The sequence below is a fragment of the Apium graveolens genome, chromosome 3 (assembly GCF_009905375.1).
Source record: "Apium graveolens cultivar Ventura chromosome 3, ASM990537v1, whole genome shotgun sequence".
Taxonomy (NCBI): domain Eukaryota; kingdom Viridiplantae; phylum Streptophyta; class Magnoliopsida; order Apiales; family Apiaceae; genus Apium; species Apium graveolens.
In genome coordinates, this window is record NC_133649.1 from 229,985,563 (window position 1) to 230,004,608 (window position 19,046).

General features: G+C 38.1%; 3 protein-coding genes across 10 annotated transcripts; 1 reads left to right on the forward strand and 2 right to left on the reverse strand.

Moving 5' to 3' along the window:
- Positions 1-5,756: 5,756 nt before the first annotated feature.
- LOC141713167 (uncharacterized) lies at positions 5,757-11,199 on the reverse strand. 8 transcript variants are annotated; one of them, XR_012571880.1, is made up of 7 exons: positions 10,957-11,194; positions 9,923-10,759; positions 8,760-8,868; positions 8,197-8,332; positions 7,542-7,715; positions 6,468-6,706; positions 5,757-6,335 (listed from the first exon to the last, which is right to left on the reverse strand). XR_012571880.1 is itself a non-coding variant. In XM_074516454.1 (5 exons), the coding sequence occupies exons 1-5, from the start codon at positions 11,019-11,021 to the stop codon at positions 7,597-7,599; spliced, it is 1,266 nt and encodes a 421-aa protein (XP_074372555.1). In that variant the 5' UTR covers positions 11,022-11,193; the 3' UTR covers positions 7,361-7,596. The 8 variants fall into 8 exon arrangements, 2 of the variants coding, with proteins under 2 accessions (XP_074372555.1, XP_074372557.1); XR_012571878.1 differs by having other exon boundaries at positions 5,757-6,338; XR_012571877.1 differs by having other exon boundaries at positions 5,757-6,706.
- Positions 11,200-12,048: 849 nt separating this feature from the next.
- LOC141710993 (uncharacterized) lies at positions 12,049-14,514 on the reverse strand. The gene is made up of 2 exons (XM_074513458.1): positions 13,299-14,514; positions 12,049-12,900 (listed from the first exon to the last, which is right to left on the reverse strand). The coding sequence occupies exons 1-2, from the start codon at positions 14,423-14,425 to the stop codon at positions 12,171-12,173; spliced, it is 1,857 nt and encodes a 618-aa protein (XP_074369559.1). The 5' UTR covers positions 14,426-14,514; the 3' UTR covers positions 12,049-12,170.
- A 2,299-nt stretch (positions 14,515-16,813) lies between these two features.
- Positions 16,814-18,658, forward strand: LOC141714872 (protein FAR1-RELATED SEQUENCE 5-like). Its single transcript, XM_074518367.1, has one exon. It carries the CDS (start codon positions 16,814-16,816, stop codon positions 18,656-18,658), a length of 1,845 nt encoding a protein of 614 aa, XP_074374468.1.
- The last annotated feature ends 388 nt before the right edge of the window (positions 18,659-19,046 follow it).

The following is a 19,046-nucleotide window of genomic DNA, read 5'->3' on the forward strand; positions in this document are numbered from 1 at the left end:
ATCAAAATAGAGAACCCAATATTCTTTCTCCTTATCATCCTTCTCTCTGTCCCTATTATCGACTGCCTTGTCTTGAGGTATGGTATCTTCCTGCCCCCCGACTTCTTGGTTGGGTATGGTACATTCTACCACGAAGTCAGCTAGTGCCTGGGCTTTTATGGCCGTACGTGGCTTATACTTGAGATCGAACTCTCCCAACTCTATTGCCCACTTAATCAATCTCCCACTTGCCTTGGGACTGTGAATGATATTTCTCAGTGGCTGATTCGTTAGCACCTCAATCTGATGAGCCTGAAAGTAAGGACGCAGTTTTCGTGAAGCCATTACCAAGGCTAGAGCAAATTTGTCAATAGTTGAATAATTTAATTCAGCACCATGCAGAATTTTGCTGACATAATACACGGATTTCTGGACTTTTAGCTCCTCCTTAACCAACACCGCGCTCAAGGCGCTCTCTGAAACAGCCAAGTACAAGAATAAAACTTCACTCAGAACTGGCTTGGCCAACAACGGGGCCTGGGCCATATCTTCTTTAACTCTTCAAATGCCTTCTGGTTTTCCTCACTCCATACAAAGTCTTTGATGCTCTTTAGTGATTTGAAGAATGACAAACACTTGTCTCCCGACTTGGAGATGAATCGTCGTAGCGCAGCAACCCTTCCTGTGAGCTTCTGAACATCCTTGACAGTTTTTTGTGGTTCCATGTCCAGGATCGCCTTTATTTTATCCGGGTTAGCCTCAATTCCCCTCTTTGAGACCATCAATCCCAAGAATTTTCCAGATCCTACTCCGAAAGCACACTTCGTAGGATTCAACATCATCTTGTGGTACCTCAGGACCTCAAAAGCTTCCCTCAAATGGGTTATATGATCAGTCTTTACTAGACTCTTGACTAACATGTCATCAACACTAGACTTTCATAGTCTTACCAATAAGATCCTTAAAAATTTTATTCACCAACCTTTGATAGGTGGCTCCTGCATTCTTGAGACCAAACGCCATAACAAGATAACAATAAACACCAAAGTCAGTAATAAATGATACCTTTGGAATGTCATCCTTATGCATTTTGATCTGGTTGTATCCGCTAAATCCATCCATGAAACTCAACATCTCATGTCCAGCAGTGGCATCAATCAAAGTATCAATTCTTGGCAGCGGAAAACAGTCTTTGGGGCATGCATCATTCAGATCAGTGAAGTCTATACACATCCTCTACTTTCCATTAGCCTTCTTCACCATTACAGGGTTTGCTAACCACTCCGGAAATTGAATCTCCTCAATGAAACCAGCCTCTAAGAGTTTTTCTACTTCCTGTTTTATAGCCTCTTATCTTTCTGGGGCAAAATTTCTTTTCTTTTATTTTACTGTCTTTCGGCTTGGATCCACGTTTAACCTGTGAGTAATCAATTCCAGGTCTATGCCTGGCATATCAGCTGCTGACCATGCAAACACATCACTATTTTCTTGCAAAAATTTCACCAACTGCCCTCTAAGGGGCTCCTCTAATGTGGCTCCAATGAAAGTCATCCTCTCAGGATTTTCGGGGTCTAAACGAACGGAAACCAAGTCTTCTGCTGGCCTTCCTCTATTCTCATCATTTTCTCGGACATCCATATCTTCAGTAGGAAGAACCTGCCCCCGACTCCATCTGCTCTCAAAGAGGCCACATAACAGCTTCTAGCCATTTTTTGATCTCCTCTCTCTTCTCCTATCCCGTTTCAGGTGGAAAACTTCATGACTGAATGATAGGAAGAGGGGACTGCCTTGAAGGCATGTATCCCTGTTCTCCCCATGATAGCATTATAAGTTGAACTAGCCTTTACCACCACGAAATCCAGCATTTGCGTTGCTTGCCTTGGTTCCGTACCTATGGTGGTTGGCAATTTGATTATCCCTTCCACAGGACATTCTACTCCAGCAAATCCATATATCGACATGTCGATTGGTGTCAACTGGGAGTCGTTATACCCCATCCTTAGAAAGGTGTCGTGGAGCAAGATATCCACAAAAGCACCATTATCCACAAGGACCCTCTTAACCGGGCTATTTCCTATTATCGGTTTTATGACCAGCGGGTCGTCATGAGGGAACTTCACACCCTCTAGGTCGGAATCATCAAAAGCCAACGTTACTTTTGTCCTGGCCCTCTTCGGGGCTTCTCCAACAATATGCATAACCTCCCTAGTATATGCCTTTTTGGAATTTTTGGACAATCCAGCAGCAGTTGGACCTCCAAAGATCGTGTTTATCACAGGTCCTCGAGGGCGTCGCGGTCCTCCAAAAATTGCATTTATAACAGGCCCTCTAGGTTGGGGATTCCGCCCCTGATTGTCTTGGTCCCTCCTACGATCTTCAAAGTTCTTCCTTCCATTATTATTTCTGTCCCCTCCATCTCCAGTATACTTGTTCAATCTTCCTTTTCGAATCAAAAACTCAATTTCATCTTTCAATTGCCTACACTCATCGGTGTCATGGCCAACATCCTTGTGAAACCTGCAATACTTGCTCTTATCTAGCTTGGCGGGATCAGCCTTCAAGGGCTTAGACCAGCGAATATCTCTATCTTTCTCAATCTCCATCAAAATCTGACATCTAGGAGCATTCAACTTAGCGTATTCAGTGAACTTTTGCCCAGGTCCTCCCTTCTTGGGGGTTGAATCAGGGTTTTGTTCGGTTCTAGGATATTTGTCCTTTGCAATATATTCTAAATCAGTTTTCCGCTTCTTGCCTCCAGTGGGCTCATTACTTACTACGGTCTTCCTCATACTTTCTTCAACCTTGATATACTTCCCTGCCCTCTCTTGGAGCTGCAACATGCTTTCAGGGGGACGTTTGGCCAAGGACATCTTGAAAAACTCGTCCCTAGTTCCTTGTTGCAGTGCTATCATGGCTACCTTATCATCAAGGTCTGGGACTTTTAAAGCCTCCTTTGTGAAACGATTCAGGTAATCTCTCAAGGATTCCTTAGCTCCCTGCACAAGACTCATAAGAGATGCTGAACTTTTCTCATGGACTCTTCCACTGATGAATTGCTTAATAAAAGCCTGACTTAATTCTCTGAACGATCCAATGGAGTTTGGGGGCAAGCGACTGTACCATCTTTGAGCCATACCCGACAGGGTTTGAGGGAAGGCCCGACACTTTATAGCATCATTCACGGGTTGCAGCAGCAGTGCATTAGAGAATGTCCTAACATGATTAGCGGGGTCTCCCGTGCCATCATAGGCTTTGATAGTGGGCATCTTGAATTTTCTTGAGATATGGGCATTCATTATCTCTTCTGTGAAGGGTGGAGTTGGATCATCAGGATCTCCAAGGGGAAGGAGATTGCTTGGATCAGTTCTTGGGACGACAACCCTTCTTCGTACCGGACCATCCAGGTCTATGACAGGAGGAGGATTTCTCCCCCTAGGAGGTATCTGGGGTCTGGTGACCTGGTGAGCCTCCAAATCATGCCTCAGCCTTTGGATCTCAGCCTCATGAGCCCTGATCCTTTCCTGCACTTCTTGGGGATTCGCCCCTGGGGTGCTTTGAGGGCGTTGCCTCCCATCGGCCATTGGCTCTTTGCCAGGACGCCTCCTTCTCGGGGCCACTTCATCATCCGAAGATTCAGAGTCTCTCTCAATGTAAGGACCAAAAAATTCCCGATCCTCGGGGATAGGAGCCAAACCTCGTATATAGGGGGCGACTGCCCTCGTGCTTCACTTCGCCCAGCATATCCACTTCCTCCAACCTCAGGGTGAAGGGGCATCCCATAAGTGGGGTTAGTAGTTACAATAGTTGAATATTCATACCCGACGGGTCGAGAATTCACAGGTACATGTGCTTGTTGAACTTGGGGATTCGTACCTTGAATAGTCGGGGGAGTTGTCCCTTGTGGCTGGGGTTGAGTTGCCCCTATCTGGGCTTCCCCTTGAGTAGATGCATAAGTTGAATGGGGAGGAATCTCCACGGTTGACAAAATCACCTGAGTTGTCCCTGATGGTGTTCCTTCCTCCAGAGCTCTAATTGTTCTCCGTGTTCTCGCCATGGTTGTTGTTGTGCTTTCCCACAGACGGCGCCAAATGTTATGGATAAAAAACTAAGGTTATTATTTGCTGTATTTATTGCTAAGATTCGGGAGCTCAAGACCTTTAATGGCTGCTCTCGTGTTTCGTAGCTTAATTCTGCCTTTACGAGATGCCTACGTATCTCTGTGAATTAGGTTATCAAGCCAAAAAACGTAGTTCTGATCTGTGGGGTGAGGCCCCTTATATAGATGTTGAGAGTCCTTGAATTGGACTTGGTATAGGAGACTTGGTGGGCAAGTCTCATAATTAGAATGGACTTTGGAGTCCTAGATAGTAGGAAACTGATTCTTTATCCTTTTAGGTCCCCTTGAGGCCAATCTACAAGGATTTATATCCCCACTAGGACTTATCTTAATAGCTGTTCTCCTCCTTTATTTATTAATTACGAAATTAATAAATAATCAGGGCTTTTGGGCCTTTTTGTTCCATCAGGCCTGATCCGGTCCATCAGGCCTGATCAATGTGTTGACCTTCTTGATCTGAATGTCATACATATTCTTATTGGGTCCAGCAGCCCATACCTTGCAATATTTAATTATACAATCAGGATTTATTTATCCCTATCAGCTTTAATGAGACAATTCTGCACTGGACTCGTATTATATCCTTCTCTCCTCTTTTTCGGTTACTCTATTTGTTCATTTTGTCCACACACATACACATATTGGTTTGTTTATACACACATTGTACAACATATTTTTCATAGAAACATCAACTTTTGTGTATAAGAATCTTGCCATATCTGCAACAACGTTACCTTTAAAATCGTTGCAACAGAACAATGAACCAAATTCTCATTTCTGAGTGTTAAATGGCCCAAAATGTCACTTTTGAAAATAATGGCCCGAAATGTCACTTCATAACGGCACTTCATCTACCGTTTTGTATTTTTTTTTTGAAAAATGTAAAACGGTACATAGTGTACCGTTTTGATACTTTATTTTTTTTAATTTTTTTATAATGTGCAAAACGTTAGTTGATGTAGCGTTTTGATTCAAAATGGTACATTATATAGCGTTTTGTACCAAAATGTTACTTTATCTACCGTTTCGCGCATAAAAAAATTCAAAATGCGAAAATGTCACACGAAATACCGTTTTAGGTATTTTGCATAAACGTTACACGTTGTTCTGTTTTGAAGTGACATTTATAGTCATTTTTAACCCCAATTTCAGCATGTACAGCAACATAAAAAAAAGCATTAACCTCGATGCATTGGCATCTCTTTACTTGTTCCATCGTGTTAATACTGTTTTGTAATTTTTTAACATGATGCTAGTTGTAATTTTGTCAGGGTCGGGTTCGTTCCTGAGATGCTCAAGGTTCTGCACCAAACTTCATTCTAGTTGTAGCTGATTATTTATACATAAATACATATATGCACATATAAATTTCGATCTATAAATACATACTAACACAATTACACACAATTGAAAATTTTCATACATGATATATATTTGTAAATACACTATGTTATGCTGTATAATACGGTGTTTTACATGTACATAACATAATGTTCCGCTACAAAACAAAGTATGCATTATTAGTACGTTCTGTTGAAAATATTTGGTTAGAATTTTTAAAGTAACTATTTTACTTGATTGATTGAAATGTCTTATATAGGTATATTCTCGTTTTAATGAGGAAAAATAAAATTTATATTAGACGGAATCAATAGATCCCCTAATTTGTATGTTATTATTAAATATTAATCAATATTTATTTGTCTTCCCAGATACAAAAATGTTTTCTATACCTTGGAAGGATGAGAATCTAAAGAAGATGAAGTAAATATGGAAGATGATGATCTAAATAATCATTGTTTTGTGACTGACAAACAAGTAATAGAGTGCCGGGTTCATAGGCATTTTCGTCTCAAGCAAGCAATATTCAAGTCCCATCCATTAGTTGCACGAACGACCAAGACACGCATAGAATTGGTAAGTACTTGAAGGTCATCGATTTGATATTGAATAGTTAAAGTTGTTATAGTTTGCGGAGGACTTCATATCAGAAGTTGAAGGAGATGGAGTAGAGACGGAGGATCATCTGAGTGAGGTAGCTGATCGCAATTTGATTCAGATAGAAAGATTATTTTGGGATGAACAAGTTCATAGTTGCAGCTTCCATGATCTTGTACACGATCTGGCCAAACAAAATGCCACACAGACAACTTGTTAAGAAATTTCTTGACCCTCTGTTTATTTTTAGTGATATTCCAACTGTCCAACCTCTTTCATCTTGCAAACGGCTCAAACACGTCTTCTTGAGGGGTTCAATAAGAGATTTAGCAAAATCAAGTTCTTTGTCAGATACAGTCACACATTTGACACTAAATGAGACTCAATTCGCAGAATATTTTATGCCTAATGTGGGAAGTTTGTCAAATCTTACCACACTTCATCTGTGTAATGCGTACAACGTACAACAGAAGAAACTGGTCTGCAGTTGTGATGCATTTCCAAGTCTTCAATTTTTAAAGTTCGAATAACTCCGGAATATGAAAGAATGGCTAGTTGAGGACGGAGCTCTGCCTTTACTTGAGGGTTCAAAAGTGTTTGATTGTCAAGAAAATGTATTCCTCCCATACCTCATATATTTGCCACTTTGTATGATTAAACAGGCGATACCAACTGCATAAAACACAATTTTTGTTGTTCTCACTTCTCAGCACCAGAGATTTTCTGCAATCTCAGAATGAATATATTGGGACTTTGCAGCCTGTAGAGCCCTTTGGGACATTTCAGCCATTAAAGTCTCATTGTCGGTCAAAATACCTGGAAGTAATGAACTATATGTTCTTCTTTGTCAAGCTAAAAACATGAATAGCTGATTTCTCATAATTAAAGTAACTCATTGTCATAAATAAACTATGACTTCCTTCAATTCTTTTATGAAAGGTACTAAGATATAGAACAGAAAAGTACGAGCTGATATTCATTTAAAAATCAGACATATATTGGTTATTACATTTTCAAAGATGAAAAAAGCATGTAAATATTACAGGGAAGTATAAGCTCGTATTATAAAAACATAAGAGTTACAAAATATTTAAATATAGATAAAAACTATGTAAAGGAAAGGTGTCATGCACTGTGCTGTACTAGAACTAGTAATAATTTAAGCTAAAACATATATCCTAATCAAACATTTCCTTGGAACACCATAACGTACACTATTACATATGTAAGCTAGTAGATGAGTCAGAGCTATAAAATCAGATCCAAAGGCAATGTTGCAAACAAGAAATTAGAAAACTGATTTAATGTGTCATCGAATAACTAGTGTTGTTACAAAACAAGATCTAAGCAATGTATTTTTCTTTTTAGAAATTGATAAAAAATGTGAATATTGTTCGGAATTTATTGCCATGCTTTGTCTTAATAAAATATCCAGTGCTCCAATGTATCAGGGTATATATACACTTTTGGTGCACAAGAATTTGAAATTTAAAGTTGAAGTTCACACCTGAAATATCTGTCTTGTTATAATTCTATACTCGTGATTCTTTGAAAGTTACCAATTACTTTGTTGTCGATACTTTAACTAGAGCAATGATACGTTCTGCGATTTCAGCACAGGCATTTGGTTTCGCAGCCTGCAGAGCTCTCTGAGACATTTCAGCCATTAAGCTCTCATTATCTGTCAGAATAACAAGACGTTAGCTCTTCATTGTAATTATTATGAAATAAATAGCAGATTTTTGAAAATTATATGATTAAGCCTCATCATTTTACACATTCTCACTTGCTTGCAGATGCGGTAGAATTAATGGGGGTCGGGGGACAGCGTAAAATTTCCAAATACATAAATTAGACTGGGACTGCAAGATATTCCATTAATGCTTCTTTAATGTGAAACTGAAAAATATCTACAGTCTAAACTGAGACTGCAGTTTAAGGGACCTGACTTGAACTTGACTATTAAAAATACGACCCAAGTCATCTGGCCATTGCTTAGACTATGAGCACACATTTTAGCATAAGACTGGCTCATAATCAACAGATGACCTGAAATTCTGAGTGCATAAACTCAGTCTCGTTTTACATGCAGTATTGGCATCTAATAACATGATTAACAACAATTCGATTGATAAAACTATGTGCAGTATAGTTTTCTGTACCTAAGATCTCTGAAATTTCTGCTTCAAGTGTAATTGAATCAAGCTCATCTTCAGTTATAATCTTCGCCCCAGCTAAGTCTGCCATTAAAGAAGCATTATTGAATTGATGACCTTCTGCTACATTTGGTGAGGGAATCTATAAAATGCAAAAGACACAAATATGTAAAAAGTAAGAATTTAGGTTAAGCAACATATAATTCAGGAAAATAACAATCTGTGAAAATAGACTGTTAGATCTAGATGCACAATATTTCCATCTTTTGCCTTTTCCAAATAATTTACATATCTACAGTATCAAGTGACTACTTTTACAATACAAACTTTTTGGATTCACTTTGAATGTAACTTCAGATATTGAGTGTGTTTGGTTTGGCACTTGGGAAAAAACTATGTATATAGTTTGCAAAAGAGTACAATATATAGTAGTTACGTTTCTTTGAGAATAAGTGCATATTTTTCCCCAAAAAACAGGGAAAAACACTTGCACTGTTCTGAAAGAACAGGATTGCTTGGTTGAAACATTTTTTTTTTTGGAAGAACAATTTTAATTTATACTTTAATACCAGGATGGAAGGCTTTCCAGTGGCCAAGATCTCACAGCAAGTCATTGCCCCAGCCCTCGAAACAATAAGGTCTGCAGCAGCGTATGCCAAATCCATAGAATGCAAGAACCTTATACATTTGATATATACATCAAATACAGAAAAAAAAAATTGATATAGACTTGATGATCAAAATTACATCAATTACTCTTTTAATTTTTTTTTTACATCAATTACAGATTTAAATTTAAGAACAAATATAAATGGACAATGGTAATTTCAGGAATATAATGTAAATACAAGCATGGGAATGGAGTACCAGCAGAAGGTAAAATTTTCACGAGTTATTTGGCAGAAGAATAATTCAGAAGAACATTGTTATCATAGTTGCAAGGAAAAACATGTGGAATACTATGCAATTGAGTAAACACAACTATTTTTAGTGATTATCAGGGATTATGTTAAGAGCCTCATGAACTGGAGAAAGGTGAATATACTCGTATATTATGTCAAGATATACAGAGCTGCAAGTACAGAGTATTCTAGACACTATGGTCCACAAGTATCAACTATCAAGTAGAAAATGAGCATTCTGTCATGTCATACATTCCGAGGTATAAAGTGGTCAAGCTGTTAATTTTCTTAAACATGATTAAGATGAATGACTGCAATTGCCTAAATTAAAAATATAATTAAACAAAGACTCAAGGTGATTGACTATAATCACCTAATTTATAAATTTAAATAGAAAAAAATGAATCTTTCTCGTCTTAAACATAAGCCTAGATTCATTTTGAGTTCATATTAAACTGTCAAACATGGTCAAAGTTTCTTGTACTGGTAAGCTTTCTAAGTTGCAGCTATAGTCGTGAACCTAATGTCAAGTAAATTTGTTTCTTCTTGAGTAGATTTCACATTAAAGGAAGGAATCTCTCACTTATCTTAGAATAGACAGAGTTTAAGGGCTGATGACCTAAACTTAATCTCATTGTATATTCTACATTCAATGTAAACATGTGCCGAATTTCAATATCATAAATATACATTCAGCATAATCGGCATAAATTCATAGTAAAGTTAATCTAAATTCTTCGACCAGTATAACATAAACATCATGAACTTCCCACAAAGTTTAATGAATAAAAAAGCAGGCAAAAAGCTTCAATTTGCAGTAGGTAACTCACGCTGTTAGAATCACATTTGAATGATTCTTCACCAAACTTTCCATCTCGTCAAATGCATCAACACCAGTTTGCCAAATGATAAACAAATCCTTTCTCTCAAGCAACTCATAGTACAAGTTCAACAGTGCAATATTTATAGCATTTGCGCCTAAAGACCCTCCAAGAACCAGCAAAACTTTTGCATCCGGATTGCCTGCCTTAGGGAAGAAATGTGTTCTTGCCACAGCTCTGGACATGTACCGCATCAGTGATAACCTCACTGGGTTTCCACATACCACACACTTTTTCTTCAGTACGAAACTATCAACTGTCGAATGAAATGCAACAAGCACCGTATCTGCAAAAAACGACAACCACCAATTTGCAATCCCGGGCACTGAATTCTGCTCTTGAATAACCAAGTTCACTCCTTTCAGCACAGCAGCTAAGCAAACAGGAAACGACACATACCCCCCGGTCCCAACAACTATATCGGGATCAAAATTTTGCAATTCTTGAAAACTTAAAATCACAGATTTTGCTAGTTGAAAGGGGAAGACAAAAATATTTTGAAGCGAAATCAAAGGACGGGCCAACGGGGTAGCTGGAACAGTTCTAAAATCGTAGCCTGCAGACGGGACGGCAATGCTCTCCATTCCATTTGGGGTTCCAATAAAGAGAATCTGTATGTTAGGGTTTATAGTTTTGAGTTGATCTGCAATAGCAATTGCTGGATAAATATGACCTCCAGTTCCCCCAGCAGCAAACATAATCCGGAGATCATCTCTCCATTTTTTGACATTGTGATCTTGATTACTTGTTTCTTTATATGACAAACAGTAAGTAATTCTTAATTTCCTGAAATTGGTTCAATAAATTTCGCAAGAAAATGATATAAAATGACTTTTACAATACAAAAGGAGGAATCTTTAAATTGATATTTCAAGCATTGGCATCAAAAGACTGCTTCTTTTTATGTGTGTGTGTGTGTGTGTGTGTGTGAGAGAGAGAGAGAGAGAGAGAGAGAGAGAGAGAGAGAGAGAGAGAGAGATTACCTGGGGTTTGAGTTTTGCTGAACTGGGTTACTAGGATTAAGAAGAGAGTGAGAGATGGTGGCCATTTAAGATCAACTTTAAAGTGGAAATCTCATTATCAAGCAAATACAATACCAATCATTTGTGGCTGTTCTACCAGCTTGTCTTGGATGCTTGAAAATATAAAACTTGAGAGGTTTTGACATGTTACTGATAATATTAAAGTGCTTCAACTCCCTTGTAATATTTGACAGTTGTGTTCTTTTTCAAGCAAAATGACATTTTTCGATTTTAGTGCATGAAATTGCAGTCAATTTCTTAAATAGGCTTGTCAACTCCTTGTAATATTAAATTGCAGTCAATTTTTAGTTTTTAAGCTTTAAAAACCTGTTGAATTTATCTATTATAAAACCCATAATTGTAGCCTCACGAAGTTTACTTCATTGTTTAATCCATAACATGAAGAAAAATCACAAATGAAGAACAAGCGCATACGGTAGTATTAGTATTGACATTTACAGATGACTAAGATAAGAAGCAAAATGTACTGATTTTTAATTTGTCAGTTGACTTCATCTTTGATTTGGCTTCACTTATTGAGCAATGATAATAAAAAAATCATATCTTGTACAGAGTCGCTCATATCAATAAGTAAACTCCCCCATGTACAGAGTCGATCTTTATTTTAAATGTAGACGTTTTTTGAGGATTTAAACTTGTGACACTCAACCATCGAGCCAAACTTGATATGTTAGATGACATCACAAAATGTTTTTAGTTAGAGGTCGGATATTTTTATTTATAGGGGGAAACAGCCAATTTCCCCGAACTGATATGTGAAAGTATTTGCATGTTTATAGGCTCTCCAAACATTAACGTGGGCACCTGCAACTTCTTTTACCATGATCTGTGTTGATGCTTAAGCCCACATACTTTGATGATTTATTAGTAACAGCATAAGAATATTCTACTTATTATTCTCTGTGTGCTCTGCCTCTGCTCTTGAATATCTTACAACTCCAAATATACAAAGTGTGGTTTATTTAAACAAAGCGTATTTCCTTAATATTGTAATAGAGGACAGATCGACCCAAATGAACTGATACATAAATGATGACACAAGGAAGACAGCATTACACTTTATTTCCTAAACAGAAAATACAGACTACAATTAGAACTTAGAGATTCATCAATAATTATTTTTTGAAATATAGAAATTTGACAATTGATTTTGTTCATCTGATCTGCTGGTTTGCATTGTCTGCAGACTGCTGAGCTGAAGCTTGTGACAGATACATTGCGGTGGCAGGTGTCATAGTTTGATACTGAGGAGGTGGAGGCAGCTGAGAACCAGGATTCTGCGTATAGAATACTTGCTCATGTGTTGGCTGTGCATATTCATAGGCATAATTAATAGTCGGAGCAGGAGACTGTGAGGCATAAGGCATTTGTGAGACACTGACGAATTGCTGCTGATATTGATTAGGCTGAACTTGCACTAGGGTTGGTTTAGCTGCAGAGGGAGTAGCTACGGATGCATTTTGTGGATAATTTGAGTCTGGTACTACATTTGAATCTGGCACATTGGGTTGAATAGTCATATTGTATTGTTGAGTTTGCTGGACGGGCATCACATACATTGAGTACTGTTGATCGACTTGTTGATGATATTGAGGCTGTGTGGGAGGAGCATAAACTGGGTAGTATGATGGGACTTGTACTTGACCAGTTGTGGTTTGTTGGAGATAATGTGTGCCCGGATGAAGAAACTGTTGTTGCTGCTGAGGTTGCATGTACACATGGGCTGGAACTTGCTGCACTTGGACTTGAGAATTTGGGTCTGAGGTTATGCTGTTTGGAGTTACTATTCCATTAGTAGCAGGCCTGGCGGCTTCCCTTGTGGCAGCTTGAGTTGGATCTTGAGATCTTCTTGAAAGCGAACTTGCTGATGCGATGCTAGTATCACTGAACAAAGAAGCAGAAAAATGGATGCGTCTCAAAATATTTGTATACAAAATCAATAGGAATTAAGATAACTAAGCTATGGATCTATCGGCTCAGAAGACTCAACTGTTTAACCAAATGACTATCAAAGAACTCATCTTTAATTATAGTACAGGTAGAAGAGATTAAGTACACATTTCATCAGTGAGTACTTATTTTATTCAAATCTTAATATAAATAGTTAATTCAGAATTTATTCAGCGGAAACTATACTATTCAGTCAATGAGTACTACCAAGGTACTGGTATTAGAATTTAAATTTTAACATTTATGAATATTTCCGAAAAAGTGAATGATATTTATTCTTGCAAGAAAACAATCCAGCACAGTAATATGGTGCAAACAAACAAAGGTTATACCTTGCAACAGAATCTGGTGAGGGCAAATTGTAAGCATCATGTCCAAGTCTTCGCTGCACAGGCTGCAGTGGCAGTGGTGGTTTCCTAAACCGTGTTGGGCCTCCCTGATCCGATTTATCTTCATCAGCAACAACCCGGTTTTCATTCTCAGTAGAAACAGTTGTAGTAATAAACACAGGGAGAGGAGGTTGAGCAGATAACATCACAGTGCCATCAACTTGATTTTGCAAATTTGCAGTAGCACTAGTGTTCATTTGTGAGAATTGTTCATCCAATCCAGCCATTTGATCTTTTAATCTAGCATCGTCATTGTCAGCACGAACACGAATATGAGCCAAGTTGGACATGGAAGGGGAAGAAGAACTTGATCCAAATGAAGAATTTGTTTCCAACACCACTGGTGATCCGAGCATACTTGACTGCGCTTCTTGTACGCATTCAACTTGTTTGCTACCACCTAAAGCATCTTTTGGAGAGAGAACATTTTCCACACAATCATTGTTATTTACAACTTGGTCAGAGAACTCCAATAAGTTTTCTGTGTTGGCTGCTGAATCTGACAGCACTCTAGGAATTAATCCAGCTCCATTAAGAGCATCTACAAACCAAGTCTCAGATTTAGCATCATTAAGTAAGTTCCCCATAGAAGCTGTGGTCTCAGGCTTTGCCAGAAACAAAAATAAGCGAATTCTTAAGGATTTCATTGATGAAGCAGAAGCTATCCTGTCATACTCTTCAATCATGTTCTCCAGGTCCTCGTCGTTAGAAATCGACACAAGAGAGTCAAGCTCTTCATTTGGGAGCTGGTATTTGAGGTGAAAATGGCGACCATGAAGAAGTGTACGTGAGAGCCTGGAAGAGAGGTCAGAGAGTGATGAGAGGCGTTCCATTACTACCATACGTGTTTCTCCACCCACATAACAAAGAGTTTTGTCATGTGGACGGGGAATTATGTGTCCCCCGTAACTGCACATCACCCGTAGCTTGGCACCTGGAACAGCCTGCACAGGATCGTCCCAAGTATCATTATTACGAGCCAATGGGGAGAAGTCAGATGCATCGTTAGGTTGTGCCACAGTGGGTGAGGCCATGGTGTTGGAATACATTTCGCCAAGAGCAGGATCCATTTATGTTGGGAAAATAGTACTACCAGTGTTTTCTAATTATAAAGAAGTATGTTTAAGGTGGGTGAATGATCACATAATGTGGCAAATTACTTGAGTTTATAAAGTGAACTCAAGAATACCCTTCTCTAAACTTTATGTGTCTACCAATTTATACATAGTTTAGTATTCTACAACTGTCTGGTTTGTTATTCATAAATGTATTGTAAATGCACTGGAACTTGGATATCTGAATTAACAGTTGGAATTCTTATCATAAACTACTCCATTCGAAGCTAGTTTTTCTTTCGACGAAATTAGTGTGGCCAGAGGTTATTATAACACAAATTGCCTCATATTAACCTTAAACATAGTGAAGCATCTTACTACATAAAATGCTAAATTATATTAAGAAAGTAGTGACAACAAAGAGAACAAATAAAAAACTACTGGATCCAGAGATGTACAAGCAGTACACGTGAAGTAAGAGTGGGAGTTCGTGTTGTAAGCCAATGGTCATGGATCTCAACTAGATCAGGCTCATTGGTTGTACTTAATATACTATTAAGGACTAAATTAAGAATGGGAAGCTGTGCATGAAGTTAGCTGGAGATGAGTGGCGGGTAACTTAAGTTGTCTTCAAACCACTAAAACTTTCGATTTGTGTTTCTTGAGATTTGCAATTATTACAATAACAAATGCCCACTAGAGAGTGAATTCAGCTGAGAACAGATTGTAGTTTACAGAAACTATGAGAATGAATGTATAATTGGCCTGCCTGGCAATCTCTATAATAGTACCCCTCCGTACCATAATATATGAGCTTATTTGACTAGCACGATTTTTAAGAAATTAATGATTAATTTTGATGTGAACCACAAAAATGAGTTAGTGGTGTTAAAGTAAGTGTATTATATGATATTATATAAATGTTTGATTGTGATAATCTTAAATAAATGCTAATGGAAGGTTCATTTTTTTTGGAACGTCCAAAAAAATGAAAATTGCTCGTATAAAATGGGACAGATGGAATAACATTTTACAAAATATCATGAAAGATGTTGAACTATTCAGCAGAAATATGGACAGAGTCCAACATGATAAACTATTCGTATACCGAACCGTGACTACAAAAATTTAAGAATGTAGACATTTAATGAGAAAAGGCTATTCAGAAAAAATAATCGGTCTTTCTAATGTGTGCTCAAGAATACATGATAAGTACTAAATTTTATAAGTTTGGTGCATTTTTATTGATGGAGTTGTTATAAATGAGGGGGTCCATCAATATTTATGATTAGAGAATCAATCAAAATGCACCAAACTCATTGGAGTTAGTACTTATTGTGTACTCTTTAGCGCACATTAGAAAAACCGTATAAATACGTATATTCGTCCTAGTAAAGAGTCTTTATTCAGTTATCGTCCAAGGGGACCAATCTGTAGCAACTGTTTGCTATTATTAGGTTGTTAACAAACAGTTTAAGGGCCGTTGGATGGGGGATTAACGGGTGAGATGGTACCCGGACCGCGGAAAGTTTCAGCGGTTGGTCTGGACGGACCGCGGAAAATTTCCGCGGTTGGGTGCTATCCCCTTATCCCCAGCATCCCAACAGCACCTCATTTTACCACAAAAACACCAAAATTTTGTAGAAAAATTCTACTCTCTCCAAGTTTACATTTTAGGCGATTTTGGGGCATTTTCATCAAGAACTTCAAGTTGTTTTGTCAATTCAAGGTATATTTCTTGTCTTAAATTTCTCATTTCATGGCGGATAAATTATTTGCTCGCATGTTTCGTCATAAACGTCAAAATGAAAAAAAGAGGCTATTGATTGTAGTTTACATCTTGATAGTTTAAATAGTAGTGAAGAACCTAAAACCCCTGTATATGTTGAAGATAATGATTTTGTAGATAGAAATGAGCAATTTATTAATTTAGATGACGATTTGGTTGATGTTGAAAATGAAAGTGATGGAAATGAGGTTGAAAATGAGGTCGAAAATGATAGTGATAATGTTGAGGGTGAGGATGAAATTGATAATGTAGAGGATGCAAATTTGTATGAAAATGTTGATGGGGGGGGAGTTCCATATTTGAATCAAATTTTTCAAAGTATGGATGAGGCCGGTCATTTTTTTAGGGCTTATGCTTTACGAAATGGATTTGCGATTAAAATTCAAGCTAGCCATCGTAATAAAGACAACGAGATATATGGTCGTTTATATGTTTGTAGGCTTTATGGAAAAAGTGTCGTCGGCGAGAGTAGTCAAAATAAACGGCGTAGAGAGGTTCTTCCTAAAAGCGAGTGCAAGGTGAGGATGTATGTCAATTATCAAAAGAAAAAACGTCACTGAGAGGTAACTAGCCTTGAATTGGTACACAACCACGGTCTTGTTTCCCCTAGTAAGATGAATTTGGTACAACGAGAAAGACATGTCAACACCGCGACCCGTAGTTTGATAAAAACGCTTTATGGTTCGGGGGTTCGTAATTGTCAAGTGATGAATGTGATTGGTAACATTCATGGAGGTAATGACAAAGTTGGTTTCAATGTTCAACATGTTAGGAATGTGTTAAGAGACGAGAGGATGAAAAGATTTGAGATTAGTGACGCCCAAGCGGGGTTGGACTTGTTGCATAGGTTGAATGAAGAAAGTGGTTCTAAATATTTTATTAGGACCGAAGTCGATGAAGAGAATCGCTTGACGTGTCTAGTATGGATTGATCCGAGATGTATAATGGCTTACCAAAATTTTGGCGATGTTATGGCTTTTAAAAACACTTATCGGACAAATAGGTATGCAATGCCATTTGTCCCATTTACCGGAGTCAATCATCATTATCAATCGGTAATTTTCGGGTTTGCATTGATGCGGGATGAACACGCGTCGACTTTTGAGTGGATTCTTCGTACTTGGCTTGAAGGTGTGGGGAATAATCCTCCATTGACTATAATCACGGATCAAGATCAAGCCATGGCAAGCGCTATTGCGGTTGTACTCCCGAATACTACCCATTTATTGTGTTCTTGGCACATTAGTCAAAAATTCCCGGAGAAATTAGCTCATTATTATTCGGCTTTTCCGGAATTCAAGACGGACTTCAACAATTGCATTTATAAATCTCTCACCGAATGTGTTTTTGAAGCTAGATGGGCGTCGTTTGTGGAAAAGTATCACTTGCAAGATCATAAATGGTTAAAGGGGTTATATGAGTTGAAGCACAAGTGGATTCCTGCATATACTAGAAACAAATTTTCAGCGTTTCAAAATAGTACATCGAGGAGTGAGGGGATGAATTCTTTCTTTGATAAGTATGTGAGTTCGGCAACGGGTTTGAAGGAATTCATTGAAAATGCCCAAAAAGCATTGGCAAGGCAATTCATGAGGGAGAATGAAGAAGATTATGTCACCATTAATCTAAAACGTCCCATGAAATTGCATACCACATTGGAGTATCATGCTTCTTGTATCTACACTAAGGAAATGTTTAGAAGATTTCAAGATGAATTGGTCGAGTCTTCAAAATACTTTGTTGAAAAAGACCGACGAGCTAGTGAAGAAGGGGAGAGAATGGGGGATGTTTATACGTACTATAGTTGTTATAGGCCCATGTCCGAGCCTACGAGAAGAAATGTTTATTTTGTGGCATTCGAGAAAGCAAGCTCTTTGGGAATGTGTACGTGTAGAATGCTTGAACATTTGGGGCTACCTTGTAGACACCTATTGGCGGTCTTCACTAAGAAATGGGTTTCGGAAATTCCCCCGTATTACATAAACCGGAGGTGGACAATGCATGCCAATAGAGTTGATGGTGTGTTGCCTTACAATTTGGATGTTGGACAAAGTCATGAGATGACCTCAACCGATCGATTTAATAGCATGACAATGTTAACCATGAGTTTTTGTCAAAGTAGCATTGTATCCAAGGAACGGTATGATTATGCCGTTGGAGTGATGAATCGAGAAATACCAATTCTCGAAAAAATGAGCGTTGATGGAATTAAATCTTACGAAAGCAATTCGCAAGCTCCAAATGCAAGTGCTCATGAAGAAACAATTCTTGACCCTATTATGTCCCAAACTAAAGGGAGGAAGAAGGATGTTCGTTTCAAAAGTCCAATAGAATCGATTGGTAAAAAGGAGAAGCCGCCAAGAAGGTGCACTTATTGTCAAATGGAAGGCCATGATAAAAGGAAGTGTGCTAGTAGACTAGAAGATCTTAAAAATGTTCAAGAATCGCAATATAATTAGTGGTGTACCATTTTGTAACCGAATGTTGTAATCTTTAAATGGATTTAAATTTTAAGTGTTTAACATTGCTTTCTTTTTTGTTATGTTTTATTGTCATATAATTGCCAATTATTGTCATATAATTGTGTTTTATTGTGATAGGTAACATGACTAGCGAGTATAGTGGTGAGAACAACTCCGATCATAGTTGTGATTCGGTTTCCCACGTAAGCAACACATTCTCGGACTCCCTGCCAAGCGACTCGTGGTATGAGGACAATGACGAGGAAGATGTGGTCTCACCAACCTTTAGTGAGATGGAAGATGCATGTGCCGAGTTGATGCCCCTTGTGGACAATGACGAGCCGCCCCATGTGGAGGAAGAGGAAACGGACTTGTACCCACCCGA

What these genes read in the sequence shown, in the direction of transcription:
- LOC141714872 (XM_074518367.1), top strand. Translation starts at nt 16,814, where the DNA reads ATGAATTTGGTACAACGAGAAAGACATGTCAACACCGCGACCCGTAGT.
- LOC141710993 (XM_074513458.1), bottom strand. Translation starts at nt 14,425, where the DNA reads ATGGATCCTGCTCTTGGCGAAATGTATTCCAACACCATGGCCTCACCC. An exon ending in TCACCAGATTCTGTTGCAAG is followed by an intron (nt 12,901 to 13,298) that starts GTATAACCTTTG and finishes TTCTTTGTTCAG; the next exon opens with TGATACTAGCATCGCATCAG.
- LOC141713167 (XM_074516454.1), bottom strand. Translation starts at nt 11,021, where the DNA reads ATGGCCACCATCTCTCACTCTCTTCTTAATCCTAGTAACCCAGTTCAG. An exon ending in CTGGAAAGCCTTCCATCCTG is followed by an intron (nt 8,333 to 8,759) that starts GTATTAAAGTAT and finishes TGCATTTTATAG; the next exon opens with ATTCCCTCACCAAATGTAGC. An exon ending in AGAAATTTCAGAGATCTTAG is followed by an intron (nt 7,716 to 8,196) that starts GTACAGAAAACT and finishes TTATTCTGACAG; the next exon opens with ATAATGAGAGCTTAATGGCT.